We start from the raw sequence: 24,640 nt of genomic DNA, 5'->3' as shown, positions 1-24,640 counted from the left end.
ACAATAACAATAAATAACTCATTGTAGAAATAATTACATTGAGGAAATTTGATTACGTTAGCATTCAACATCAAATGGTTAAATACAACACAGTGCAAATATAGAAAGTTAAATCAACAGTTTTGCACTGTAAATAAGGGGAAATAAAACTACAGAAAAGTAAACAACAATATCACCAAGGACGTAATAGTGATCAACGGTAACTGAATGAATATTTCGAGTGAATATTGAAAAACAAACATTCTGAAATGCATGAAAAATATATTTAACTATTACGTACAATAGATATAAAATTAAGATTGATAATGGCTTTTGCAAACTACAACGAACCTTATCTGTAAAATTGGTAAACTCGCCATTTATTATTTATTATTTAGGTATATTTAAAAAAAAAAACTTAAATTCACCATTTAAACGAAATTAGTAACAAAAACCTAAAACAAATAATATACGAGAAACACACAAATTTAGAAACAGAAATTCAATATTTTGTTATAGTGTTATATGTAACTAACTGTGTAAATATTAATTAATGTCACTTACGATTAATATTAAAAATCCACGTGTACACGTACCATCTCGTAATCGGGTATTAGGCGTGACACACTCAAAATGTAATAATATGTAGTTCGGCAATATCATGAGAGAAAAATAGTTTTTTTTTTAAACCAGCGTATTCGTTCAGAATCTGCAAAAAAAAATATAATAATAATAATTTTTTAATCGTCGGAATAAGACAAACTATTTCGCGAATGTTGTAAAAAATTTATTTATGGTCACATGGTCGTTACAACAAATTGACATAAACGTTTATAGTCAACCTATTACAGTATAGGTATTAAACCGTAATAATACGCGTACGAGTTATAAATTAAATACAATTTATTTACCTTCTACCTTACAAATGACCACATTAACCCTCAGAATTAATGATTAGATCAGGAAAGACCAACTTTAATTCACACATCTTATTATTATCGACTTTAGAATATTTCAAATAATTATCACCAACAAAGTAAAAAAAAATTGTCATTTCTTTGCATTAAGTTATTTATATATTTGTGTTACACTTATATTTAATTCTAAATTATTATGTTTTACATAAGACAGTTAAAAAAATTATTTGATATTATTTAAAGTTGAATGCTTAAACTTCTGTGTGGCCAATCAAATAATTATAATTGATATTTTAATATAGTATATACTATTAGGGGCTTATTTAATTGTTGAGATGTTGCTATTTGTATTTAATTTCGTAAAAAATTTTATGTGCCACTTCATCGTCACAAATTTCTCACACTTTCCATATCTCATCTTATTATATTAATTTTTTCAAAAAACTCACCCCTATCAGGAGCTACATCCCTATGCAATAATAAATCATCCCGATTTGATTTTTAATTAGACCCATTAAATATGATGACTAAGCATCGCTTATAAGGTTTTGATACATTTAATTTTATTCTACAATAGATAAGTAGTTATCATTAAATTTCCTATTATAACTATGTTATATTAATTAATTTTGTTATTTTACTTTTTATTTTCTACTCTATTACAACTAAATATAGGTATTTTAGTTTTATTTAACCGGTTTCATATTTATAAATATTAATTTAAATATATTTGTCTGTCCCATTCGATATCCTCCCGTTTTGTTCAAATGAATAAATATATTATTATTATTATATACGTGAAACCGACCGTGATTTGAATCCGCATAGTATGACACAACATAACGTTTTTTTTTTCACTATACCTATACTACGGTCAACCCCATGGGAAAATTTTGTTTTTTGCACACATTTAAACGATCGTGTACTTCACACCCATTTTGTGGATAATAATGTGTTATTATACGATATGTACATACCTACAGCAGACGCGGTATAATAATAATAATCATAATAATATAGGTGGTTAAGCCCGTTATACGATAGTATAATTTATAATGTACGCCTTACAAACCGCTGTATAGTAGTCGGCGGTGGCAATCGCTTGTACGTTTAATAATATATACGTAATTTATTACGTCATTGATACGACGACGACGACGACTTACAATATGATATTATATTGTAATGCTCGTCCGGAAACAAGTGCGCGCCCGGTCCCCATTGACCGTGTTCATCGGGCCGAACATCCACCCGACAGAGACGACGACTAGCACTTCTACCCCCATACGAAGCGGCGGCGGCGGTACACACCTACGCCTATTAAGGTACATACGTCTTTTGTGAAAACCCGCAGCGGGTCCACCTGTTTGACTCTGCGCGCATCTCGTGTGTGTGTGTGCGCGCGCGTAATGGTTTTCATTCATTCATAAAAAAAAAAAAATAATAATAAATAATAGTAAGAAGAAGAAGAAGGGAAAAAAACGAAACGAAATACTCAAACGACGGCTACCAAATTACGATTATTACCGCACTTGTTGATGACGTGGTCGTCGCGGCGGCGGAGGTGACACGTAAAAAAATGTTTGAAGAAAGAATGATTGAGAAACACATACCTAACCGAACACGTCGTACATAATAATAATAATATGTGCCCCGGCGTAATGCAACGGGGTGACGATTATAACACTATCGCCGTCTTTCCGCGTGGGAATTCTCCGCAGTATTGTGTACGCTGCACCGATGCAAATCGTTTCTACGTAATATTCTTCCTAACGAGAAATAGGTACGCGTTCGTTTTTTACCCGAATTACGTATCGAATCGCACGCCGACGGGCTCGTCAACCGTCAATCGGCACCGATTCGAGACGGCAGTCTTCTGTCACCGCCGCAGCCGCTGCGCAATGATGGACCATAGAATTCCCAGACGGGGTCGACTGGGGACCCCCGTCGGCGTATACCGCCCTCGCTCAAAGGTCGGTGCGATGTGCGGGTTCGTGGTTAAACGAAAAGCAAAACGGATAAAAAAAAGTTTAAAAAAACCCCTCGTCTACAGGTCGGCCGCGTCAATAATTGCAGTATTGTATCGTCGTCATCGTCGTCGTCGTTATTGTCGTTATTATTTCTTTAATTATTACGCCAACGACAACGATCGTATACAAAATCGACCTCCCTCCCGAGATGGAGCTACGCACTCGACTTGGCTTTAACCCATTTCCCCGTAGAAATCTCACATGCCGCTCCCACTACCTATGTACCGGTCTGTGCACGCAGTTATCGCGTTACATGGACCATAGACGAAAAATAGAATTATTTAGTTACCGTTATTTGTTTATTTTTGTAAAAGAATTACCAAGTCGCACTGCTCTTTCGGCCATTCGTGGGTAGAAAAATATATAACCACTGCGTTACTATACCTACAGTACATCCAAATTAAAATGATTTCTATAATAATTCCTATATATAACTTTATAATTATAATGTCTTCATAAAATTCTATGCCAGGTACTTTATTATAATGGTCCTGCAGCTGGCTGATGATAAAATACGTACCATTCTGTATATTTTTTTTTCTTACTTGGTGGTAGGGGGAGCACAGTTATATTATATTAATCCTAAATATATTTACAATCAATAATTTTTTATTGATAATAATTAATTGGCCACAGAGTCAACGACCTTATAATTATCAATTGAATATGCAATAAAATTAATTTACAATCATTATTTGTACTTAAACACAATTATGCGTAACCTTTTAAAAACACCACTTAATAATATAATGGTGTGGTTAAAAGTTAATTTTATCTCTGCATATGTTTATTGCACATATTATTATATATTTACCGGTCCCCTCAAAACTTTAAATATAGCTCAAGCCTCTAAATTACGAGCTGAAAAATATATTTTATGTTTAAATTAGCAGAACTCTTCGTGACAAAATATAAATTAGCTGCGCTTTAAGAATTATTTATCAAATCAGTGAAACTTCGAAATGTATCTTACACGTACCTATAACTACTACCTATTAAAAAAAACAGACATCGCTCGAACAAATAATGTAATTAGTAATTTTATTGAATTTTAGTGATACATTTTGACAAATGTATTTAATATTAAATCTCATGGCAGGAGCAGGTTGTTTAAATAAATAATAATTGAATACAAATTTACCAATCATTAGTTACCATAATATATAACCCGGTATGTAAAGAAGTAATTATGTTACGATAGTAATTTTTCGTGTGCACAAGTACATTATATCATATTAATTTACAAATATGATAACATCACGACTCTAAATACGGTCAAATCGTTATGAAATTAATATTCAATAGATTCGTTTTAAAATTAATCTCGAATAAGAATTTAATGAAAAAAAGGTCAAATAAAAAAGGAAGCATTTTAAATGTCTTGGGCAATTGCCAGAATACAAAATCGTTTTAAATTTGTAACACAGCGCTTAGACGGGGTTATATTTACCGCCGTTCGAATTTAAATTTTATATTATTTTAGTCACTTAGAAGTTTTCATCTGCAGTAATAAATCAACGAAAATGTTATATTTATCGATTTTGTAAATTATTACGACAAGTCTCATCATCTATCTAGATTATAGTGCTTTATTAATTATTACAATATTTTTCTCGTTTTTGGAAGAGGGGATGAGTTAAATCAAATGGGTTCATACACAACATCATAGTTGTTAGCGTTTTCAAAATCTAATGCACAGCTGGTAAAATAATACCCATTATACATACTATAAGGTTATTTGAAAGTGTATTTTTATCAGCCTAAGACGAGGTAACGTGAACAATATTTTGTTTGGCAACAAATTCGTATTTAGACGTCGTTATTTATGTTTCTGAAACCTATATATTGGCTCGTTGTCTCGTACTCCCGGCTGTTGCAGGTGTCCTGACTGCAAAACCATTTACGGTATTATATATATAAAACCGATAATAATATTATGCTATCGATAATCGATTCGAAATGGAGTAACAGGAAACTGAAAAAAATGTCTATAAGTAAACGAGTTTTCCGATGATTGTAAATTGTATCCCCAAGTACAGAAAAAAACAAAATAACCAATGTAATTTGGCAACTAATTTTTTTTTTATTAAAAATGAAAACGTTATATGTAATTAAGTAATCTGCTGCTGGTTTGTTAATACTATGCAAAACTACTAAAATAAATAAAATATAAAAATCAGTAAGTCATATTATAAATTATAATAAATAAAAATAAAGTACATATTTGTTAACTGTCGTAGGTCAGTATTGTTTTAAATAATAATACAGTTAATTATTATATAATTATCATTTAAGTTTAAAGTAATTACTATATAAAATAAATAAATATAAAGAAAATGGTGGTAAATAATATTGACTTAATAACATACATTATATATTATTATACATTATATCATTCTCATATTTATTTATTAAATCCTCTAATTTTTAAAGTCTTTTTAGTTATTCTTTTCTTTTTTTCTATAGTTTTATAACTTCGATACTAAATAGTTATTTATACTTTTTTAAGTTAAACGCATTGTCTCTATTTTAATTTATTTTATTTTTTTTAAGGAAACAAAAATATTTGGATAGGTAAAAAGAGACTAGAATTAAAACTAAAAAATGTATTCTTAAATATTTGCAAAAAACATTTGCTGATCGATGGCGAAAGTCAAAAAAGGTATTTGATTTCACAATTATTGCAGTTAACTTAATCCCTAAAACGATCTCATCATAAAAAACAAAAACAATAATAATATAACAGTATTTTAATCATTATAATTTTCTATAGATATAAAGTGATTATTTATAATAACATATTGAGATAAAAATATAAAATGTATATTTTATTATAGCACTTAAAATGTATGAATATGCATTTAAATATTTTCTATATAGTATTGTGAAAAATATGGTAAAAAATATGCAATGAAAATTGTCATGTATTCAAAAATACAATAAACATGGTTAACTAGGTGTCTGATCGATAAGTATCTATCAATTATTGTCTGCCTGCTTAAATATAAAAAAAATATTTAAAAAAGTAAAAACTAATAACTTTATGATTTGTAAATATTTGTAAGACTATTATCAAAAATAAACGATACCAATAAAGTAATTTGAACAAAATAGTGAAATGGGAAAAATCTAAAAATTAACGAATGACTAGATAAAAGCTGGTAAAGACAATAGGCAATACAAATTAAATTAAAATATTTTTGCAGGATAAAAATCAAAAATATGATATTTTATTTTTTCAAAATTTTAAAAGAGTATCGTTATTTAATTAAAAGCATTTTGAAATATTGCTTTAATATAGTACTTTTATTTTTTTAAATTTCTAGAAATGTAACAGCAAACCACTTGTTTCTTAAAGAATAGTAATTGTACAGGTATTTGATACCTAAATTATAATATTAATTTTAAAGTAGTTTGATAAGAAAACTTAACTAAATGAGAGGAGTAGGTCATAAAGGATCCTTGCTAGTTCATAATATAATAATATTATCTCTGGACCAGTATGACAGCATGCTAAAGTCCTTGCGACGTGTGAAATTTACAACGACACCAATGACCCACAAACCCCTAAAACGGTACGAGACGCCAACGTCGTCTCTGTGCTATTTTCAAACGATGAACTTACTGTAACATTGCAGCGATATTATTATTTTGATAATATTATAAATTGTATAATAATAATGTGTCTACTCATCCGTTCGTAGTGTCCACCACTCCACATCCGATGCGCGCGTGTTTGTACACGCGATCCCGCGGCTTTTATTTTTAATGCCGAAAAAGATAATTTTGGCGTAATGGTTGGCTGATGATTCACTTTCCTAATTTTCACCATAGGCAACCGTCGAGCCGTCAAAGGGCAATGGACGTTTTATTTGGTATCAAAAATTTCGTTTTTATTGAATAGTAAAAACAAAAAGTGTTTTATCTGTGTTTTTTTGACATAGGTTACAGTACGGCGATTTTAATACACCTGGTTTAATATTGATTTAAATTAAGAAAAGCGAACGTTAGGAATAACATTAAAGTTAAATTATTTCTGAAAATCTGAACTTAAAGGATATAGTCAGTTTAAAAATTAAAATAGTAAAATATTGAGGTACCTATGTGGACTATTGAGTTAAACTGTGTTAAATTTGAATTATTTTGTTTTATTATAACAAGCCGATAAGTTAGGTTAGGTCAACGATCAAGGTCTATAATTATTATAAAATACTGAAACAGTAAATAAATGTAAAAAATATACACTCGCATGGCTAGCAGTATAAGAACATTAAATATTTAAAATTAACGTCCTGAAATAAAGTATAATAAAGTCATAAAAATTTAAATAAATAAATTATTTAATACTAAAAATAGATTGTCAAATATTTAAAATAAAACTATCATTTGGTATTTAAATTTACTTTCATTCCCCAAGTAAGAAAGTGATAATATAAAATTAACTAACGTAATAACGTATAAAATTTGTGTTATTTGCTGCATTATACTCTGTAATAAATACTTATAATATTATGTATTCTATTTTTGGTACAAAATATAGGTAATAATATAATATGATATTATTATTGACTTTATGCTCTAAAAAACCTTAGAATATGCATGCATTTATACTCTTAAAAATTATCATTTATGTTTTAAAAATATGATCTTAGAAATATTTTATTTTCCATTAAAAAACCAAAAATATCAAATTTACTAATTATTAAGTAGGTGTTTTAGTATTTATAATTTAGTAGGTACTCACAAAAAAAAAACTGTACCTAGTCTAGAATATTAACGATATTACACGCGATACGACAGACGATTTGACATCAACTGACCGTATTCGGTGAATTCCTTATCAACGTTTTTATGTTTTTAATAACACGCAAAAAATTGGGAAACACACGATAAATAGATTATTTAATCATTTTAATCTATTTTTTTTTCCAATTTTTAGAATATTCATATTAAACATTGTATAATATAAATAAACTATTACTCTCTACGGCACATATTGTCTTAATTTTTTTTAGATAAAATATATGAAATATTCTTATATGCAAATATAACAAAATATGCACTTATAGGGAAAATGAGTTGAATATTCAAAGTATGCAAAATAAAAATGATTGGTTTTAACTTCTAATACTATGAAACAAAATATAAAAATATTGTAATAATATAAATATTTCTATACTACTATAAGCTATGTTTTGATTTGAATGGTTATTGAAAAACATAAAAACTCTTATTAAACAATAGCTCTAGTTATAATATATATTTAAAATGATATAGTTTGTCTATTTTGTTCATTTAAAAATATAATAGCAATTGTATTAAATTAATATTAAATATTTCGTTTAATTAAAAATTATGTATATAAATTATAATAGTAAAAATCAATATTTTACTTTAGCTTTAATAGCATTTTATACAATATAGGTACTAAGATGTAAAAACAACAAAAAAGTTATATAAGTATAAAGTACATAAATACGAGTATATTATATTTTAATGTACTCTTGGATATACTGCAGCTATTAAACTAATAAATTATCCTAACAATTAGTCATTATTTAAAAATTTTACTATCTTCATTTCAAGACATAATCACATATATTTTAATATTAACTATATTTTTTCCGTTATATTATAATAATTATTTTATTTGAATATTATGTTTCTTAAATTTTTCTTTTACCTTTAAAAATAGAACTCTAATAAAATCATTACCAAATAACACTATACCTAAGTAAACTTTAGTATGATCAATGTTTTAATAAATGACATATTAAAATAAATAACAAGGTATAGTATTATTAAGTTAAACCAAACAGCAGACAATTTTCAGGGTACTTTTCAAATTTACAAAGATAGCAAAACGTTCCTAGAACACAGTCTTACACTCGATCTTCGCATTTGGCCTGATCATATGCACTTTTTTGCCGGGTACACATTTATTTATTTTTTATATGCTTTTTTTATTAACGTCCGGATCTATGCTTTTGCAAGTGACCGCATGTGCGTGCAATTTTAATCGTCGACCCAGGGTCAAACAGATACTTCATAAATGAACGTCTCTAATGATAAGCCAAAAAAAAAAGTGACCATTTAGTTTTTTTTAAACAATATTAATACATATTGCGCCTGAGTATTGTTTGGGGGCCGAGTGGGAGGCGCGTTTCGTCAGATCCGAGCTTTATCTATTTCGAGCGGGACCTCATGACGGCTACAGAAAAAACGTATCGTCCGTTATAATTCAGTGGCGCGAAGGGACCGGCTCAAGCAACAAGACACTTATCAGGTAAATAACTCGATTTATAATAAAACTTATAATTTTTTTTCCTCATCCCGTAACACCTTATTATTATTAATTATTTTTCATTATAGTTTTTTTTTTTTTTTTTTTAACAGTTTTAAATATTTTTTTTAATAATTTAAATAGTTTTATAACAAATAATATATAAACAGGTGTAGATTAAAATTTTCTCTTCTTGATAAAAATTATTTTCTATTAAATTTAGGTACCTAATTAAAATTTATTTTTTTTATTTAACTAATTTAAGGGAAAAAAATATGGTTTTCTTAAAATTCTAATAAGTAATATTAAACATTATTATAAATACGATTAAATTGAATATAAAGATAAAAATGTAATAACATTTTAATTAACGAATAACAAGTTTTTAAGTTTAGTTAAAAATAATTATAACTTAAAATTATTCGGAATAAAAATAATAAAATACATTGTTAGTATATTTTATATTTCAATATATAGACAGTTTATAATTGAATCTCAGTAAGAATAAATACAACTTAAACGCTACAATATCAAGCTATATAATTAATAATCATCAATACGGATAAGATAAAAAAAAAATTAGAAATATTAATTTTAAAAAATGCACACAACATTGAAACGAGAAACGACGGTACATTACTGTTTGCTGATCGCTTTTATGTTCGGACCAATCGAAATATATTTTAAGTTTAGTTTCTCGAATTCGATTTATAATTATAAACGCGTTGTGACAATTTTTTTTCTTTAATAATATTTTTTTTCCATTAACTGTACTCACATAGCCTAGTTGGCGGACTTACAGTACAATACAAATCGGGTTTTCCCTTTTTCGGTCAGTGGGCTTTCGGATTGTCCGATTGTGTGTCCGAAATAAGCGAAGTGCAAACGAACGGTGGTTGGCCCGGATTCCTCGGGTTTATTATAAGTCTTGGCCACCATCCATAGTCGGTATGACGGCGGCAGATTAGTGGTTTGCGGGATGTCTATCTTTAAAGTCTACCAGTTTGCACAATAATAAAAATATTAAAAATCACGAAATGTTAAATATAACGAAGAGACTTATTATCGTGTATAACAATACTAATATGATAATTATTCGTATTTAAATTCAGCATGTTCCGACGGACAATTAACTAAATCGATTAAAAATTTTCGATAAGATTATCTGCCAAACACACGATAAACAAAATAATATATAGGTACCAATATAAAACCTTATGAGCTTTATTCGACTAACACCATAACCATTAAAAACGTTTTATCCGTAATAATTTATCATCAATAGGACTCGATTAATTTGTGAGTATGAACTTTTCGGCGTGTATTTATTACCCATCGTTATTGTTAAAATTAGAGATCTTACAACTTGAACGAGTAAATTTTAAATAAATCAATATAATATAGAGTACAAATATTAAAATGTAAAAAATATAAAATATGACTTAAAAATTGCTCGCTTATTACATAATATGCGTTGTGGAGGCATAGTCATATAAATTCATGGTCAAACAAGAATGATTTCGCTTTCGGATTTTGTAAAAACGTATTCGAGAACCCTAAAAAAAACTCGTTAGTCAGCCGTCCTTAGACAAAATAATATAAATGGGTCTCGGCTGAACACGGGGCTGTTGGCCTAACCTTTCTCAAGGAAAATACTTGACCCGGTGCCAATCCTCGTCGTCTATTTGTACACAAGTCCAAAAAACCATCATTTGGCTTCGAATTTACGCATGCGTCAGTCAATAGCCCGTCGAATAATTGCATAATCTTAAAATATGTTCTAATTTATCATAATCCAATTTATTTACTTTTCCAGTTAAAATCGTTATCGATATAGTATTATTAGATTTGCGTCCAACGTTGACTCAAAAAATATTTATATATTGTAATAAGAGGTGATTTTTTTTTATTCATTAATATCATAATATTATATAGCTGTCAACAGCTTATTGGTGTAATATCTTTGAATAAAAATATAAGTCGTTCATCAACACCCGGTGGTCTTGAGCTTTTTATACGGAAAAGCAAATAACAACCAGAAAAAAAATTATCATAATAATAATAGAGAAAAATACATCAAGGTCATATGGCCAATAAACAGGCGTCACTTTTAAAGATGCGTGCAAATTACGGTATAATAATAGAGCAGGCTGGGGCGGTGTATGCCAAAAAAAGCCCACGGGAAACTGTCGTGTTCGTAGCCCCCAACGGTTTCCAGATGCCAATTCTGCACTTGAGTTTCTTTCTCCCTCCAATCGCTTGCAATATTTATCATAACGAAGACTAATTTATAAATACTATTCGACCAAAACAACAATCCGTACGTAGTTTGGGAAATGCCGATGGTATCGTTAGAATAGGATTCTTCAGTATACTTAAGACTTGGGTGATCGGCTGGTGTGGTATACTGTCCGACTCATTTACATCAGGTAACCGACTTAACATTTGAAACGGAATTATTTTTCCTGAGTATAACATTCAATATTTATAAATCTACCAATGTTTAAACAAATATGTGTTGATTTATATTATATTTATATTATTATATTAAATGTCTTTTGTACTCAATTAACTACAATTAATTTTTTTCATCCAACAAATTTAATTTTCTAATAAAATAATAATTTCAATAATATAAATATTTTATTTTCTTATTATTATTTATTTATTTTTTTTATACGCTACAAGATGCGCTTTGATACTTGTCTTATGAATAATTTTAAGAATTTTTAATTTAAAACTTATTGAAACTAAACTTAATGTGTTTTACAAAATATTATTACGATGGTCGGTGATTACTGCGGTGACCCAGTAGATCGTTTAAAATAAATGTTTTTTTGAACAGATAAATAAAATCTAGAATGACATTTTAGCAATTTTATTGGTGTTATTTAATTTATCCTCTTTAATTATAGTTCGTTTATTTTCAATTATTGAACAATAAATAAATTAAAAAATAAAAACTATAATCGTTTACTTCAAGTGCTAACAGTAAAACCGTGTCTTCGATGTTGTACAAACAATCTGTTTAAATAATAGTTCGAATTCAAAACGTCAATAAAAACCAAAAACACGGTACAAGTGTACAACACTCAAATTGAGTTCTTAAACAATTTGTTTTCTAAATGTCATCCAAAGAAGTACAAAGTGTTTCTACAATTGACCGTTCAAACCCCACGTAATTCGTTTTCAACTGTAAATCGACTGTTCGCTATACTCCTGTTTCGCTTTAATTGTGTGTCGGTCACACGATGGCTAACCCTCGTCACATCCTCCAAATTGAAGAGGGTCACAACACATATATCTAAACTTAACGGCATGTCTTTTTTTCTATTTACAGGAAGTCTCTTGTTTTTAATTCATTACACCAAAGCCACAGGTCAATCACAAGAACACGAAAATGTTGAAACAGCACCTTGACATGATCGGCAGGAACGAACCCATCCAGAGGAAAGCCAAGTTCTGGCAATCCTACGTCAGAGCATTAAAAGGTATGTATATAGTTGTTATAGTTATTGAGTTGACGTCTTATAATTTTTGTATTATTACTATTATTTTGACTGCTTTTCTGAGGCATTCAAAATAGTATAAATAAAAAAATAATAATAATATAACCTATACTTTCGAGAGTCTGACCGTACGCGTATCATGTGATATAATACGTGTTATTTTTGTTGGTCGTTACAGTCGACTGTAAAATTGCAAACAAGTGACGACAGACAGTTAAATTTATTATTATCGTCGTAGAAACTAGGATGACTCGACTTAAGGGATACCTATATTGAGCACGTTGCAGTGTCCTCTTTTATCACAACGATTATGAAAAGACCGTTTTGTTGTAAAACCGTTTTCACGTTGTCCCAACATTTCGTAGGCGTCTTTTAATTAGAACATTTTCTATTTTAAAATAGATTCTCGAGATCGTTAAAACACTGAACCGCGTCTATTCAAATAAAACTAGGCTAATAAATATTTTATACTGTCTTATTCTTTCTTTTTTTATTATTATTATTAATATTAATTAAAATGCAATGCACTTAAATTATTGCTGTATGCATGTAAAACGACGTGCCAAATGTTTGTGACGGTACATTTAGTAATAATTCGATTTTTATACGAAACAATTTTGATTGAAATACACGAATCAAGTTACTGAAATCGAAATGATCGATGAATCTATTTATAGCTTGCAATAAAATCTGATATAATGATTACAACGTTCGACGAGAAACTATTTTGTAAACAACGCATTCCAAAAAGAATTAAAATACCACACTTTTTATGTGTTCATTGATTTGTTCCTTAGATATTCTTATAATCGGCAACTAAATTTACAGCAATGGATATCTATAATATATACATTCAAAGAATTTCAATAGTACCTATTTCGATAATCCAACAATAAAGTGTAATGTAAATTACAGGCATTTGGATATGAACGCGTGTTTTAATATCATTCGCAATCATATGTCAGCTGTAATTATATTCTATAAGTTCAACATATGGCTACTGCCATCGATTTAACCAATATAGTATCTATTCCACCAGTATAGAAGTAATTTTAACACACTATATAGATTCCATTCCATTCCTTAACTTTATTAACTAAACAAAAGTGTATAATATATACTAGTTTGTAAAATAATATTTTAATATTCTAAAAAATCAAAAAATCAGGTACTTACCGATCATCTAAGCTTTAAATTAAAAATATAATAATCAATATTATGAATTAATATAAATTACAATACAACATTAGTTTACGTTTCTTATAAATTGTTTTTTGAATAGTTATCAGTTCTAAGTGATACACTCTAAACAAAAGAAAAACTGTATAATATACATTATTAAAAGCATTTATATCAATTTAATAACGATAAATGAAATTAGAATTTGTATTTTTATCCGGAAAGTATACTTATATTATATTTCTCTTATATTTTTCTGGCTCCGATAAATTTACAATTTCAAATTAACGTAATCAATAGCTATAAGTATTGTTTTGAAACTACCTTTACTAGCTGGCAAAACACAATAGTATGGACCTCTTCTCCCGATAAAAAAATGCTCCCGAAATCGATCAAGTTCTCAACTGCCAAGCAGATCCTTACCTGACTTAATATGTGACCATCTGAAAACACCACTTAAAATGAAAATTCATACTCTCGAAATAAAGCCAAATTACGATTTTAATTGTACGATATACATAAAATCTAAATTTTAATGTTTCGTTGTATCATTATGTTTAAAACTTTTGTAGGGGGTACGGGATAATAATTGCTAATGTCTCACACATATTACTAACGATATATCGTTTCTGTTTTTCCGTCCGCAAACAGGCTCCGACGACATGAGGGCACCGGAAATCACACACTACCACACACCCGGAAGCAGAGGAGTGTTCAGGCCAATCTTGAGCGCCGACTACCCAACATGGCCCAGCTACAAGTCCATCTACGACGACCCAGTGCACCCGACCGACAGAATCAACACACCCGGATACCGTTACCTGCCAATCTCCAGAGACACTTACGGCATTTCGCCCAGGAACATTTACCCACACAACTACCACTCCGACCGCTACCCGACATACGGTACGTACTGATGACGACGTCGCCGACCACGCAAACCACCGCTATATAATATAATAATAATATAATATGTACCGCTATAATAATAATAATAATAATAATATATTTCTATACAGACGCTATTTATAATATTATATTATAAACTCTGTACACACACAACCAACCAATCTAATCAACAGCAATAATAATAATAATCATAGTAATAATAATAATAATAGTAATAGTAAAATAAGTACATTGATCACATTTTTTTTCCACAAACGATTTCGGAAAAATATCGCCGTGTCGTCACGTGTCGCCAAAGCGAGAATACTGATATTATATGATATTATGTTTATTAATTGTTTATTGTTATTTTTATTATCGCGGAATTTCTATATATTTTGTATACCCCACTTTGGCACGCGTCACATTAAGCCATTTTCACACTCTCTTCGTCCATTTCACACCAACCGACCGACCGATCGATCGATGTAATAACAACTGTAATACGAACGACCGAGATCGCCATTCAGTAATGATATAAAATTTCGTACGCGTTACGAATTCTATTTCTAACGTCTGTTGAATGCTCGGCACCGAGACAATCATTATATTATATCATATATTATACATCTTTATATGAAAAGGCAATCTTTTTGTTTTTGTTTTTTTTTTTTTTTCATTAAAATTACGATAAATTTATTATAATTATATTAGATATCGCTTAGACAGACGTATAGGTGTTATCAGACATAAATATTGTAGCGTATTGATAAACTATATATTATTTTATACTCCAAAAGTATAATACTGTTACCGAATTCTGTTTTGTATTATGTATACAATATTGTTGTTGTTGTTGCCTTTATTATAATTTTTTGTTTATATGATTTAATTATTATTTTTTGAAATATAATTACTTACTATTTAAATATTTTGTTTCGCTATATTTTTGAAAACCCGTCACGCCTGGATTAAAAAAAAAAAAAAGCATCAAGTACCAAACGTGTACATCAAATCAAACATCATTCAAATGATGTAAATAAAAAAAATCATACAGAAAAAAAACACGACGATCATTATGTATCAATATAATAATAATTAACAGTTATTATTATTATGTTAATATATTATTGTTATGTTCAAACAATGATTTTACTAAAGCTTCTTACAGCCCGCTACCGCTTGGGTTCACCGAGAGTAATATAACGTGATCTAACTTAATAATTGATTGAATGGTAATAATTTATTTTTGTCATCTAAACACGCAATCTAAACACACAGAAGCTTTCAAACCGTATATATTAACTACGAAACATTTTAAGCTTAATCGATGCGAGTGAGTGAATACATAATATAACAAATCAATATCGCGAAGAGACGGAAGCCTAACACAGAAACCATAGGTAAGTATGTGAAATATTATAATAATACATTTATGTACAAAAATATCACAAATTTATTATTCACACTTTTATAACACAGCTACAGTGGCGTAGCTAGGATTTGGGGTGGTGCTGATAATTATTATTAATTTGATAATAAGGAGAGAGGTTTGACAAGGATCTACTAAAAATTAGGTACCATACTGATTCTGTAAACATATTATTATAAAACATTTCAGAATTTTACAGTTATCTTCATAGTATACGTAAATTGCAATTTTAATACTAATAGTTAGTCTCACGTAATACGTTTACTTGTATCAATTTTCCTGAAATTTTAGCGATGGCTATAACAGCATTTGGTAACCTCCCGGTTACGCCACTGATATAACATGATAATATCCGATGCAGTTTCCATCGATAACACGCAATATCCTACGCTCTGCCAAAGACCTATATATACTCACCTAGTAACACAATATTATGAATAACCTATACCTAAGTGCTGACGAGTGATAACGATGATGATAACGTGAGTTTATTATCCGTGTTCAGATCCTTATCACACTGAACCGTTCAAAGCGCTAAATGACTGGACGGATCATTTGGATCGCATGGCTGAACTGAACAAAATATTCCCCGGAGACCATCCGGCGTACTACGAACCAAAGAAACCCTTACCGCTACCGGAGAGACGAGCAACATCCCTACCGCCCATCAAAGGTTACAACTTCTCAGGTAACGTTATCCGAAACAGTCATAGGCACAATGAGTATATCTAATACTATATATATAAAAAAAAAAATGACTCTGAGCTGATATAAATCGTTACATTGGAAAAACATTTCAGAACCATGATCCGAGTAAAAACCACGATTGCTGACATTTCCTTAATTGTTTTCAGAGAAAAAAAATAAATTACATTTTAGACCTATAATAGAGTCTAGCATAATAATTTAAAATGAAAAAAAATGTATTCTTACGTCAAATCTTTGAGCCAAAAACATAATATGATATTGTCCGTGTATAGACCATAAGTGTACTACGTAAAATAAGAGTTTCTGTATAAGTATTACACTTGTATAGCGTTTAGAAAAATATAAAAACAGAGGTAAAAAAACTTAATGAGATATTCATTGCAATAAGACACGCAGTTTATCAAACAGTCTTTAACGCATATTGTTCGTCTATTAAAAGCGTATAGTCTATTAGATATTAACGAGGAAATGCGTTTTGAACATAATGAGCGTTTTGTATGAAAAAAAAAACGTTGCTAATGTCTGATAAAAAAAACTACGTCATTACGATTTACGACCGTTTATGCATTTGTCGTTCGTTGTTCAAATAATCATAACCGGGTGATTAATTTAAGGTAAAACACTTATTATTTATTTCAAAAACTATTAACGTTTATAAAAAAAATATTTTTTTACATAATTTAAAAATTATAATACATTTTTGTAAAAAAAAAAAATTAAGTATACAATTTTTATGATTTAAAATTTAAATAGAGTACCTAGTGGATCAACTATTGATGGTGTACTACCTATGTGTCACACGATTCCGATCATTTAAAATACAAATGCTTATAACCCATAAACTGCTCGTTCAAAATTCGATTTTCATACAACGAATTCTTTAAAAAACATTTTTCATCTAATCAAAGAATTAAACAAGTAAAAAATTAAGAAAAGAATAATGACAAAAAAATACCTAGTAAAATTTATAATGTTATTTTTCATAAAATAACGGTTTGAATATCATGTAAAAAAATATATTTTTACTAATATTAATTGTTTTTTTTTTTAATAATGAATATTCTTGTATCTATATTATCTTACATTTATAAAATATACCTAAAATCGAGGGTGTAGGTTTAATATTTGAGTCACATTCCAATTCGGTTATTATCTAACTACGGAGTAGGTAATATTGAATTTTACACGGCTCAACTGATCGCTGGAAAATATCAAATTACAAACAAAATTTTAAAGTTTAGACCACAAAACGTTGATCGCGTAATTCGTGTAATATAACATAACGAGTGGTTTTTAATGTTTTTGACGTTGTTGTTCTACAATAGGATTACCTATTTACTCAACCGGTGGCGTTAAGAGACGACCACTGTCCGAATTGTTCGAACCGAGCGTATACACACCCAGATCCAGATACGTCCGGGACCCATGGTGGTGGGAATACCCACACTTGAAACCATTTACTCCAAGTAGTTCATCGTACAGGCCACCCGCAAAATCTTATCTGAGAAACAGCTACTTGTCGCCGGTGAAGAGGACCTACTTGTGGGGACACCATCCCATCAGGCCGTTCAGTGAGTACTGAGTTTATTATACAATTGTATAATAATAATAATCATCATTATTATTATTATTAAAAATAGTTAGTTCATTACTCGCGAAACTAATCAATATTTCAACTATTTTCCCAAAATTGTTACCTATTTTTAATATCTAAATATACCTGTTATAAGATGTCAAACACGCTCAACACAATCTATTCTAATATTAACAGTAAAACGTTTTTATAATTGTTGCTTTCTGTTTATTTTTCAGCTCCAAGCTACTATTATTAAAAACAACAAATAAATGTCTTAAAAAAGTACAAACTCAAACATCGATCAGCATCATCATCTTCATCAACAAGTCGAGTTCGAACACGCAGTGCCACGCAATTCATCGTGAGAAGCTAAACAGTCGAAAATGTAATAATTTATTTTTATATACATCACTTCGAAACATTTAAATCCATCAATTGCATTATTTATTATTTATTAAATGTATTGACACACATTGCGCTTTAATAAACAGAATCCGGAAGTCTGTTTTTAGCGTTTTAATCATTACTCAATAATACATACAATATATTATTATCATTTTAAATTCTTGTTAACATTGTACCATTATTGACATGTTAACCGTCTCGTAAAAATTAAAAATAAACCATCTTACATTCATTCACAATTCAAACTATCAATCACGTTTTAATGCAACTATACGATTATGGTTACAAAATGTAACCATTCTGTGTTTACTGTTTACACATTCTCATTAAGTCTATATTAAACTAATGACTTAAATTTCGCAAAACCTATAAACCTATTTTATGGCTCTCTACTACAACAACTGTGTACAGAGAAATTTATTTTCAAAATAAAACATTTTAAAGTAAATGTAATACATAATATATTAGAAGTCCAGAAATGATAGCATACAAAACAAAAACAAGAAGTGTATAGGTACTTATTGATGACATACTCGTGCGTAAATCAGATTATACCACATGGTTATAATATTATTATATTATCAGCAAATCATACTGGGTAATAAATGGTGAATGAGTTACCACATACCTAATAGCGATGTAGATTGGTATTGATACTAAATTTTCTCCATGGTTGGCCGATATTTCAAATAGTCTTATTGACGATGCGTTCAAGAATAATGAAAGCCTTATTGATTACATATATTGACTTCAGCAACCAGCGCCTAATTTTAGGTCTACGACGAACCGTTTCCATTGAATGGTTGAATTCCAATTACTTCCAAATCTGGATTAAAACCTCTAGGATTAGATTAAGTATAGTAGGTACTAAATACTACTTTTACACAATTATAAAACACAGTATTATAATTTATTTTTTTACATTACCTTAAATATTGTAATACTTTTACAAAAAAAAAAAAATATATAAAACTCCGCAAACTAATACAACTTGAAGCAAATATCACGTTGTGCTCTTTACGTAAAATGGATGCCGATGACGTGGCCACTTTGTCATCTTTGATCCAATCCAATTCTCATTGGAACCAATTGAAGAAATTGATTTTTAAGTAATTGTTTAGATTTTTTTTTGTAGCGTAATAAACTCTAAATGATCTAAGTTATCAATGGGTCGTAATAATTGGAGAATGGTTTTTTATAGTAAAGTAGTAATGTTGTAAATGCTTTATACTATTAGGTATTTACTTTATAAAAACAATTTATTTTCTATAATATGTTGTATTTGGTCAACGTACGATTTATTATTATTACTTAATTTTTTTTATAATTTAATTATTCAAAAATTATTTATAATATAATGATATATTTAATATGTATTTATAAATATATATATGTATATTTATAATCTATTATAATATATCGTTTTTCAATAGTGTATATTTGCCTAGTATTTTAAATTAGGCTGCTGCATTACAGCTTTTAATAGTATAAAAATTATCCTGATGGAAATGTGATCAATATCTCATTTGGTGGAAACGGGGACCACTCGGATCTTTATATGTAGATCATTCAATGAGTAATAAACTTCTTCGTTCTAAAACTTATTTTTAGATTATTAAAAAACGTATTTATATGGCACAAAATATTGTTGGTTACTTTAAATTACTTGTTAAACATATTATCTGGGATCCAAAATCAACTAAACCTACAAATGGAATAGGATATTTTTGATTTATATTGATTTGATAACTGAATAAAAAAAATATTATTTTTATGAGTATCATTAGCTGTTATTAATGGAGTATTACCTAAAATGATGTAACTAGAAACTTTTTCATGTATGTTCACTACTTTGAACAAGTCTCAACCTACAAAAAAAAAAAAATATATATATATATATATATTATTTAATTATTTCTTAAAAAATAATATTATGCTACATTATATTACATGTAGAGTAAATGGATCGATTAAAATTCCACAATATTTCAAATTAAGTATAATCTGTCTTTTTGGTATTTGAATTTGTACCATTAATGTTATTGAAGTGTGTTTTTCAACACGATTTAACACCATTACTTTTTTAACAATATTTGATTTTTTAGACTTAGAAGACGTATTAGCTTTAATTTTCCATATCTATAAAATACAACAATTTTTTGAAATCAATAACTTTTATCTTACTTAAAATATGAGAAAGTTATTACTCTTTCCGCTCTTATCCTAATGTAATCAACATCAACATCACTGATATTATCCAATTCAATTGTAATTTGTATAGTTTGTCCTGGTACAAAACCATTGTAAGGAATGTATGGTGGCAATGTCATTGCGCCAGATCTAAGATAAGACTTTTCTTTTATTAATTTTTCGGTCTTCTATAAATTAACAGACATGATAAACATTAATATACAATTATTATACATGGCTTTCAAATATAGTCTTAGATAATATTATGCCAAATATTGTAAATGGAGTTAATTTTTAAATATCTTATTATTTATTAGTCTGATTAGATAAGATTTTCAAAGTTATAGCCACCCAACTAACACTATAATATAATATACATAGTATTAAAAATCTTACACAAAAATAAAATATGAGTTATGTCTAAGCTCTAGGACTTTTGTTTTAGGGTAGTTAAAATATTTATAGAAAATTGTTATCATTTTTTAAACTTAAAAATAAATAAATGGATAATAAATATAATTTATTGTATTAGATTTAAAATTATATAATAATATGTGTAATGAGTTTATGACATTATGTATTTGTGATTTTTGAGTCTTAACTTTATGAGGAGATATATTAATATTTAAATTATTTTAAATAGATTTATAAAGTAGAACTTCCATTTTTATTAATCATTATTTCAAATAATTAACATATTTTAAATATCTAATTTAGCATTTAACTGGATACTAAAACAATTTTTTTTTTCAAATAATTAATTATTTCATAAAAGTAATCAAACCTGTCTTGTTTTACTTTGATGTTAATCTGTTTTTTTAACGAATAGATCATAGCAGGAAAAGTGTCTCTGAATTCATGATATTATGATACTTATCTTTGATATAAATTACCACAATAACTGGTAAAATATCTATATTTTGATACGAAAATATATTATACAATATTGATATGTATCGTAGAATAATTACAATTTTTTTTTTAAATTTTAATGTTTATACAAAATAAAGTACGTGCTTTTATGACATAAAAAAAATTCAAATCCTTACACAAAATAATTTTGGAATTACAACCAAATAATTAATAACTTATAATTTTTTTTTTTTTTTTTTTTTAGATATTCATTAATCTTGTTAACATTTGAAATTAAGTTTAATAAATGAATTTATATTAATGAATACCTATAAATACCTATAAATATGAGTATTTATGATTAATTTAAAAATTCTCCGATTTAAAATTATTGAGCTAAAAAAACAATTATTTGTAAAATGTTTTAAATAAAACTTTATTCCTAATAATGTATAAAATAATTTATTTTATTTTATAAAAACTATTTTGTATACATATATATATATATATATAGGTATTAAAATACATTTGAAAGAAAATATTCTAATTCGTATTTCAAAATACAAAAGACACCAAGTATTAAATTAAGTATTCCGAATACATTTGAAAAGAACCGATAACAAGACTGATATTTTACGGTCTTATAAGTCGTGTACGTCATACATGATGGTAGTATTTTTTGGTTAGCAATACACTGTATTGAATACAGTCATATAGTAATGGAAATCAGAACATTGAACCTTTATAATTTTTTTTTTGATTTTGATAACAATTTGGTTTTTTAAAATAAAAAATATTCAGTTTGGTTTATTAGATTCTTAAAACTACAGAATAAATACGTTCCGGTAATTAGTAATATTTAGATGTACCAATATGTTTTTTTTACAAAAACTATATAATATGAAGTACAAACTTTATAGGTACCTTTCTAAAATGATAATAATTGTCTATATTGAATTGAAGAAACTAAGGTAAGTTTAATATTTTAGTTTTAAAAACGACTCAAAGAACTGAAACAATAATAATTAATACTTATGTCTAAATTATTAAATATATTACATTTTACTGCACCATTTCAGTTATTAGAATATTAGATATTGATTTCTATGGTGTCATATGTAAAAATTTTAAATAATGATTTTAATAACGATTCGGTTAAGCGACATTAAAACAACTTATCGTTCACGTTTTACACTGAAACTTCCATATAATAATGAAGTCTCATAGATAACAAAAAAAATTGGTGTTGTAGAGGAATTCGTTAAATAGATTTAAAGCATGATTAACAATGAAGGTCATGATTCTCAAAAATAATTCGTAAAACAGAAAATGTCATAAAACGGAAGTTAGTTATGTGGAAGTTTTATTGTACATACTAGACACAACTCACAATGCAAATTGGAAAGCTGTTATTTCAACAGTCAACTATATTATTACTATTATTACTAATAAGTGATATTATAACTACTACTACCAATATTTACTAATACTTGGTATGATATGCTTATTTTATTTTTAAAACAAATTATTCTTAAAGTATCAAACGTATATGTATAAATAATATGTTACAACCTACAATATATTATTATAATATATATATATATATATAATATAAATAAAAGCAATCGTATGTATTTATTAATATTAGTTCCTGTCACAAACTATTGTGATAAAACAACTAAATAAAATTTAAACTGATAAAAAACGAATTAAAAAATAAATCAAAAATACTAAAATCTTTTTTTTATCAACCCATACAACTAAGATGCAATTAAAGTCAAATATATCCCGGATCGACGTCAGAGCGTATTTCGGTCTGGAGACACTGACGATAGCCCCATTTTGGCTGTCTCATTTACATTTATGTTGCTTCAGCACATTTGCCTCATTGGTCTGTATAATAATGTTTAATCAGACTTATATTATACCTTATAATTTATTATTAACAAATACAAAAAAGATGAAAATGAAAATGTTTAATATAAAAAATAATAAAAGATATATTTATTTGTGTCACAGGCGCATAATATAATATTATTCTGAGAGATAGATTGCGCCTTTGATGTGGAAAAATTAGATGTGGTTTGGGGACATTATAACTATAGGGGTCACCGCGTAAATGTCTTTTCCTTGCCCAGTTTTATAAAATAATTTTATCAAAATTAATACTTATATAATAATTTTATTGACTATATTTTTAAATATAAATACTTTGAGAGAAAATGCAAAAAAATATTTAGCAGAAATCGTATTGAACAAAACAAAGCTTTTACGAATAAATGAATATTATTATAATACAACTATTATTAAGTTTAACTTATGTATGGAATCTTGTATTACATTTAAATTATTTTGAACATACATGATAATGTTTATCAAAATTCATTGAGAAAATGCCATAAAAGTTTAATACGAGGGTAATAATTATTATGAAATTATATGATTAAAATAAGAAATAATTTTTATTCTGATATTACGAATTAATTTCAATATAAGTAAGTACTTATAAGAAAATCATACGTAAAATACTAAAATAATTTTATTCTATCACTTATCTATAGCTTTATTTTAATATTATGTATTAATATTTAATTCCTTACCATATGCAACGTATCTAGTAAAACACAAATTCGATGCACACACGATGGAGAGAAAAACAATAATGCTGCATTATGTAAAATATAGTTATCAC

General features: G+C 27.8%; 1 protein-coding gene and 1 long non-coding RNA gene across 3 annotated transcripts; one reads left to right on the top strand and one right to left on the bottom strand.

Annotated features, from left to right (window-relative positions):
- Positions 1-441: 441 nt before the first annotated feature.
- Positions 442-24,640, bottom strand: LOC114118965 (uncharacterized). The gene is made up of 5 exons (XR_007603676.1): positions 24,549-24,640; positions 21,114-21,284; positions 20,857-21,045; positions 19,535-20,774; positions 442-688 (listed from the first exon to the last, which is right to left on the bottom strand). It is a non-coding gene; the product is annotated as an uncharacterized LOC114118965 (long non-coding RNA).
- Positions 9,045-19,004, top strand: LOC114118964 (uncharacterized). Of its 2 annotated transcripts, none has more exons than XM_050199115.1 (6): positions 9,045-9,212; positions 12,550-12,700; positions 14,549-14,803; positions 16,723-16,905; positions 18,251-18,496; positions 18,738-19,004. In XM_050199115.1, exons 2-6 carry the CDS (start codon positions 12,610-12,612, stop codon positions 18,755-18,757), a joined length of 795 nt encoding a protein of 264 aa, XP_050055072.1. In that variant the 5' UTR covers positions 9,045-9,212; positions 12,550-12,609; the 3' UTR covers positions 18,758-19,004. The 2 variants fall into 2 exon arrangements, with proteins under 2 accessions (XP_050055072.1, XP_050055073.1); XM_050199116.1 differs by lacking the exon at positions 9,045-9,212 and adding an exon at positions 11,473-11,638.

The sequence above is a fragment of the Aphis gossypii genome, chromosome 2 (genome assembly GCF_020184175.1).
Source record: "Aphis gossypii isolate Hap1 chromosome 2, ASM2018417v2, whole genome shotgun sequence".
Taxonomy (NCBI): Eukaryota; Metazoa; Arthropoda; class Insecta; order Hemiptera; family Aphididae; genus Aphis; species Aphis gossypii.
Note: the sequence above shows the minus strand (reverse complement) of the source record. Positions and strands in the feature narration are given on the sequence as shown.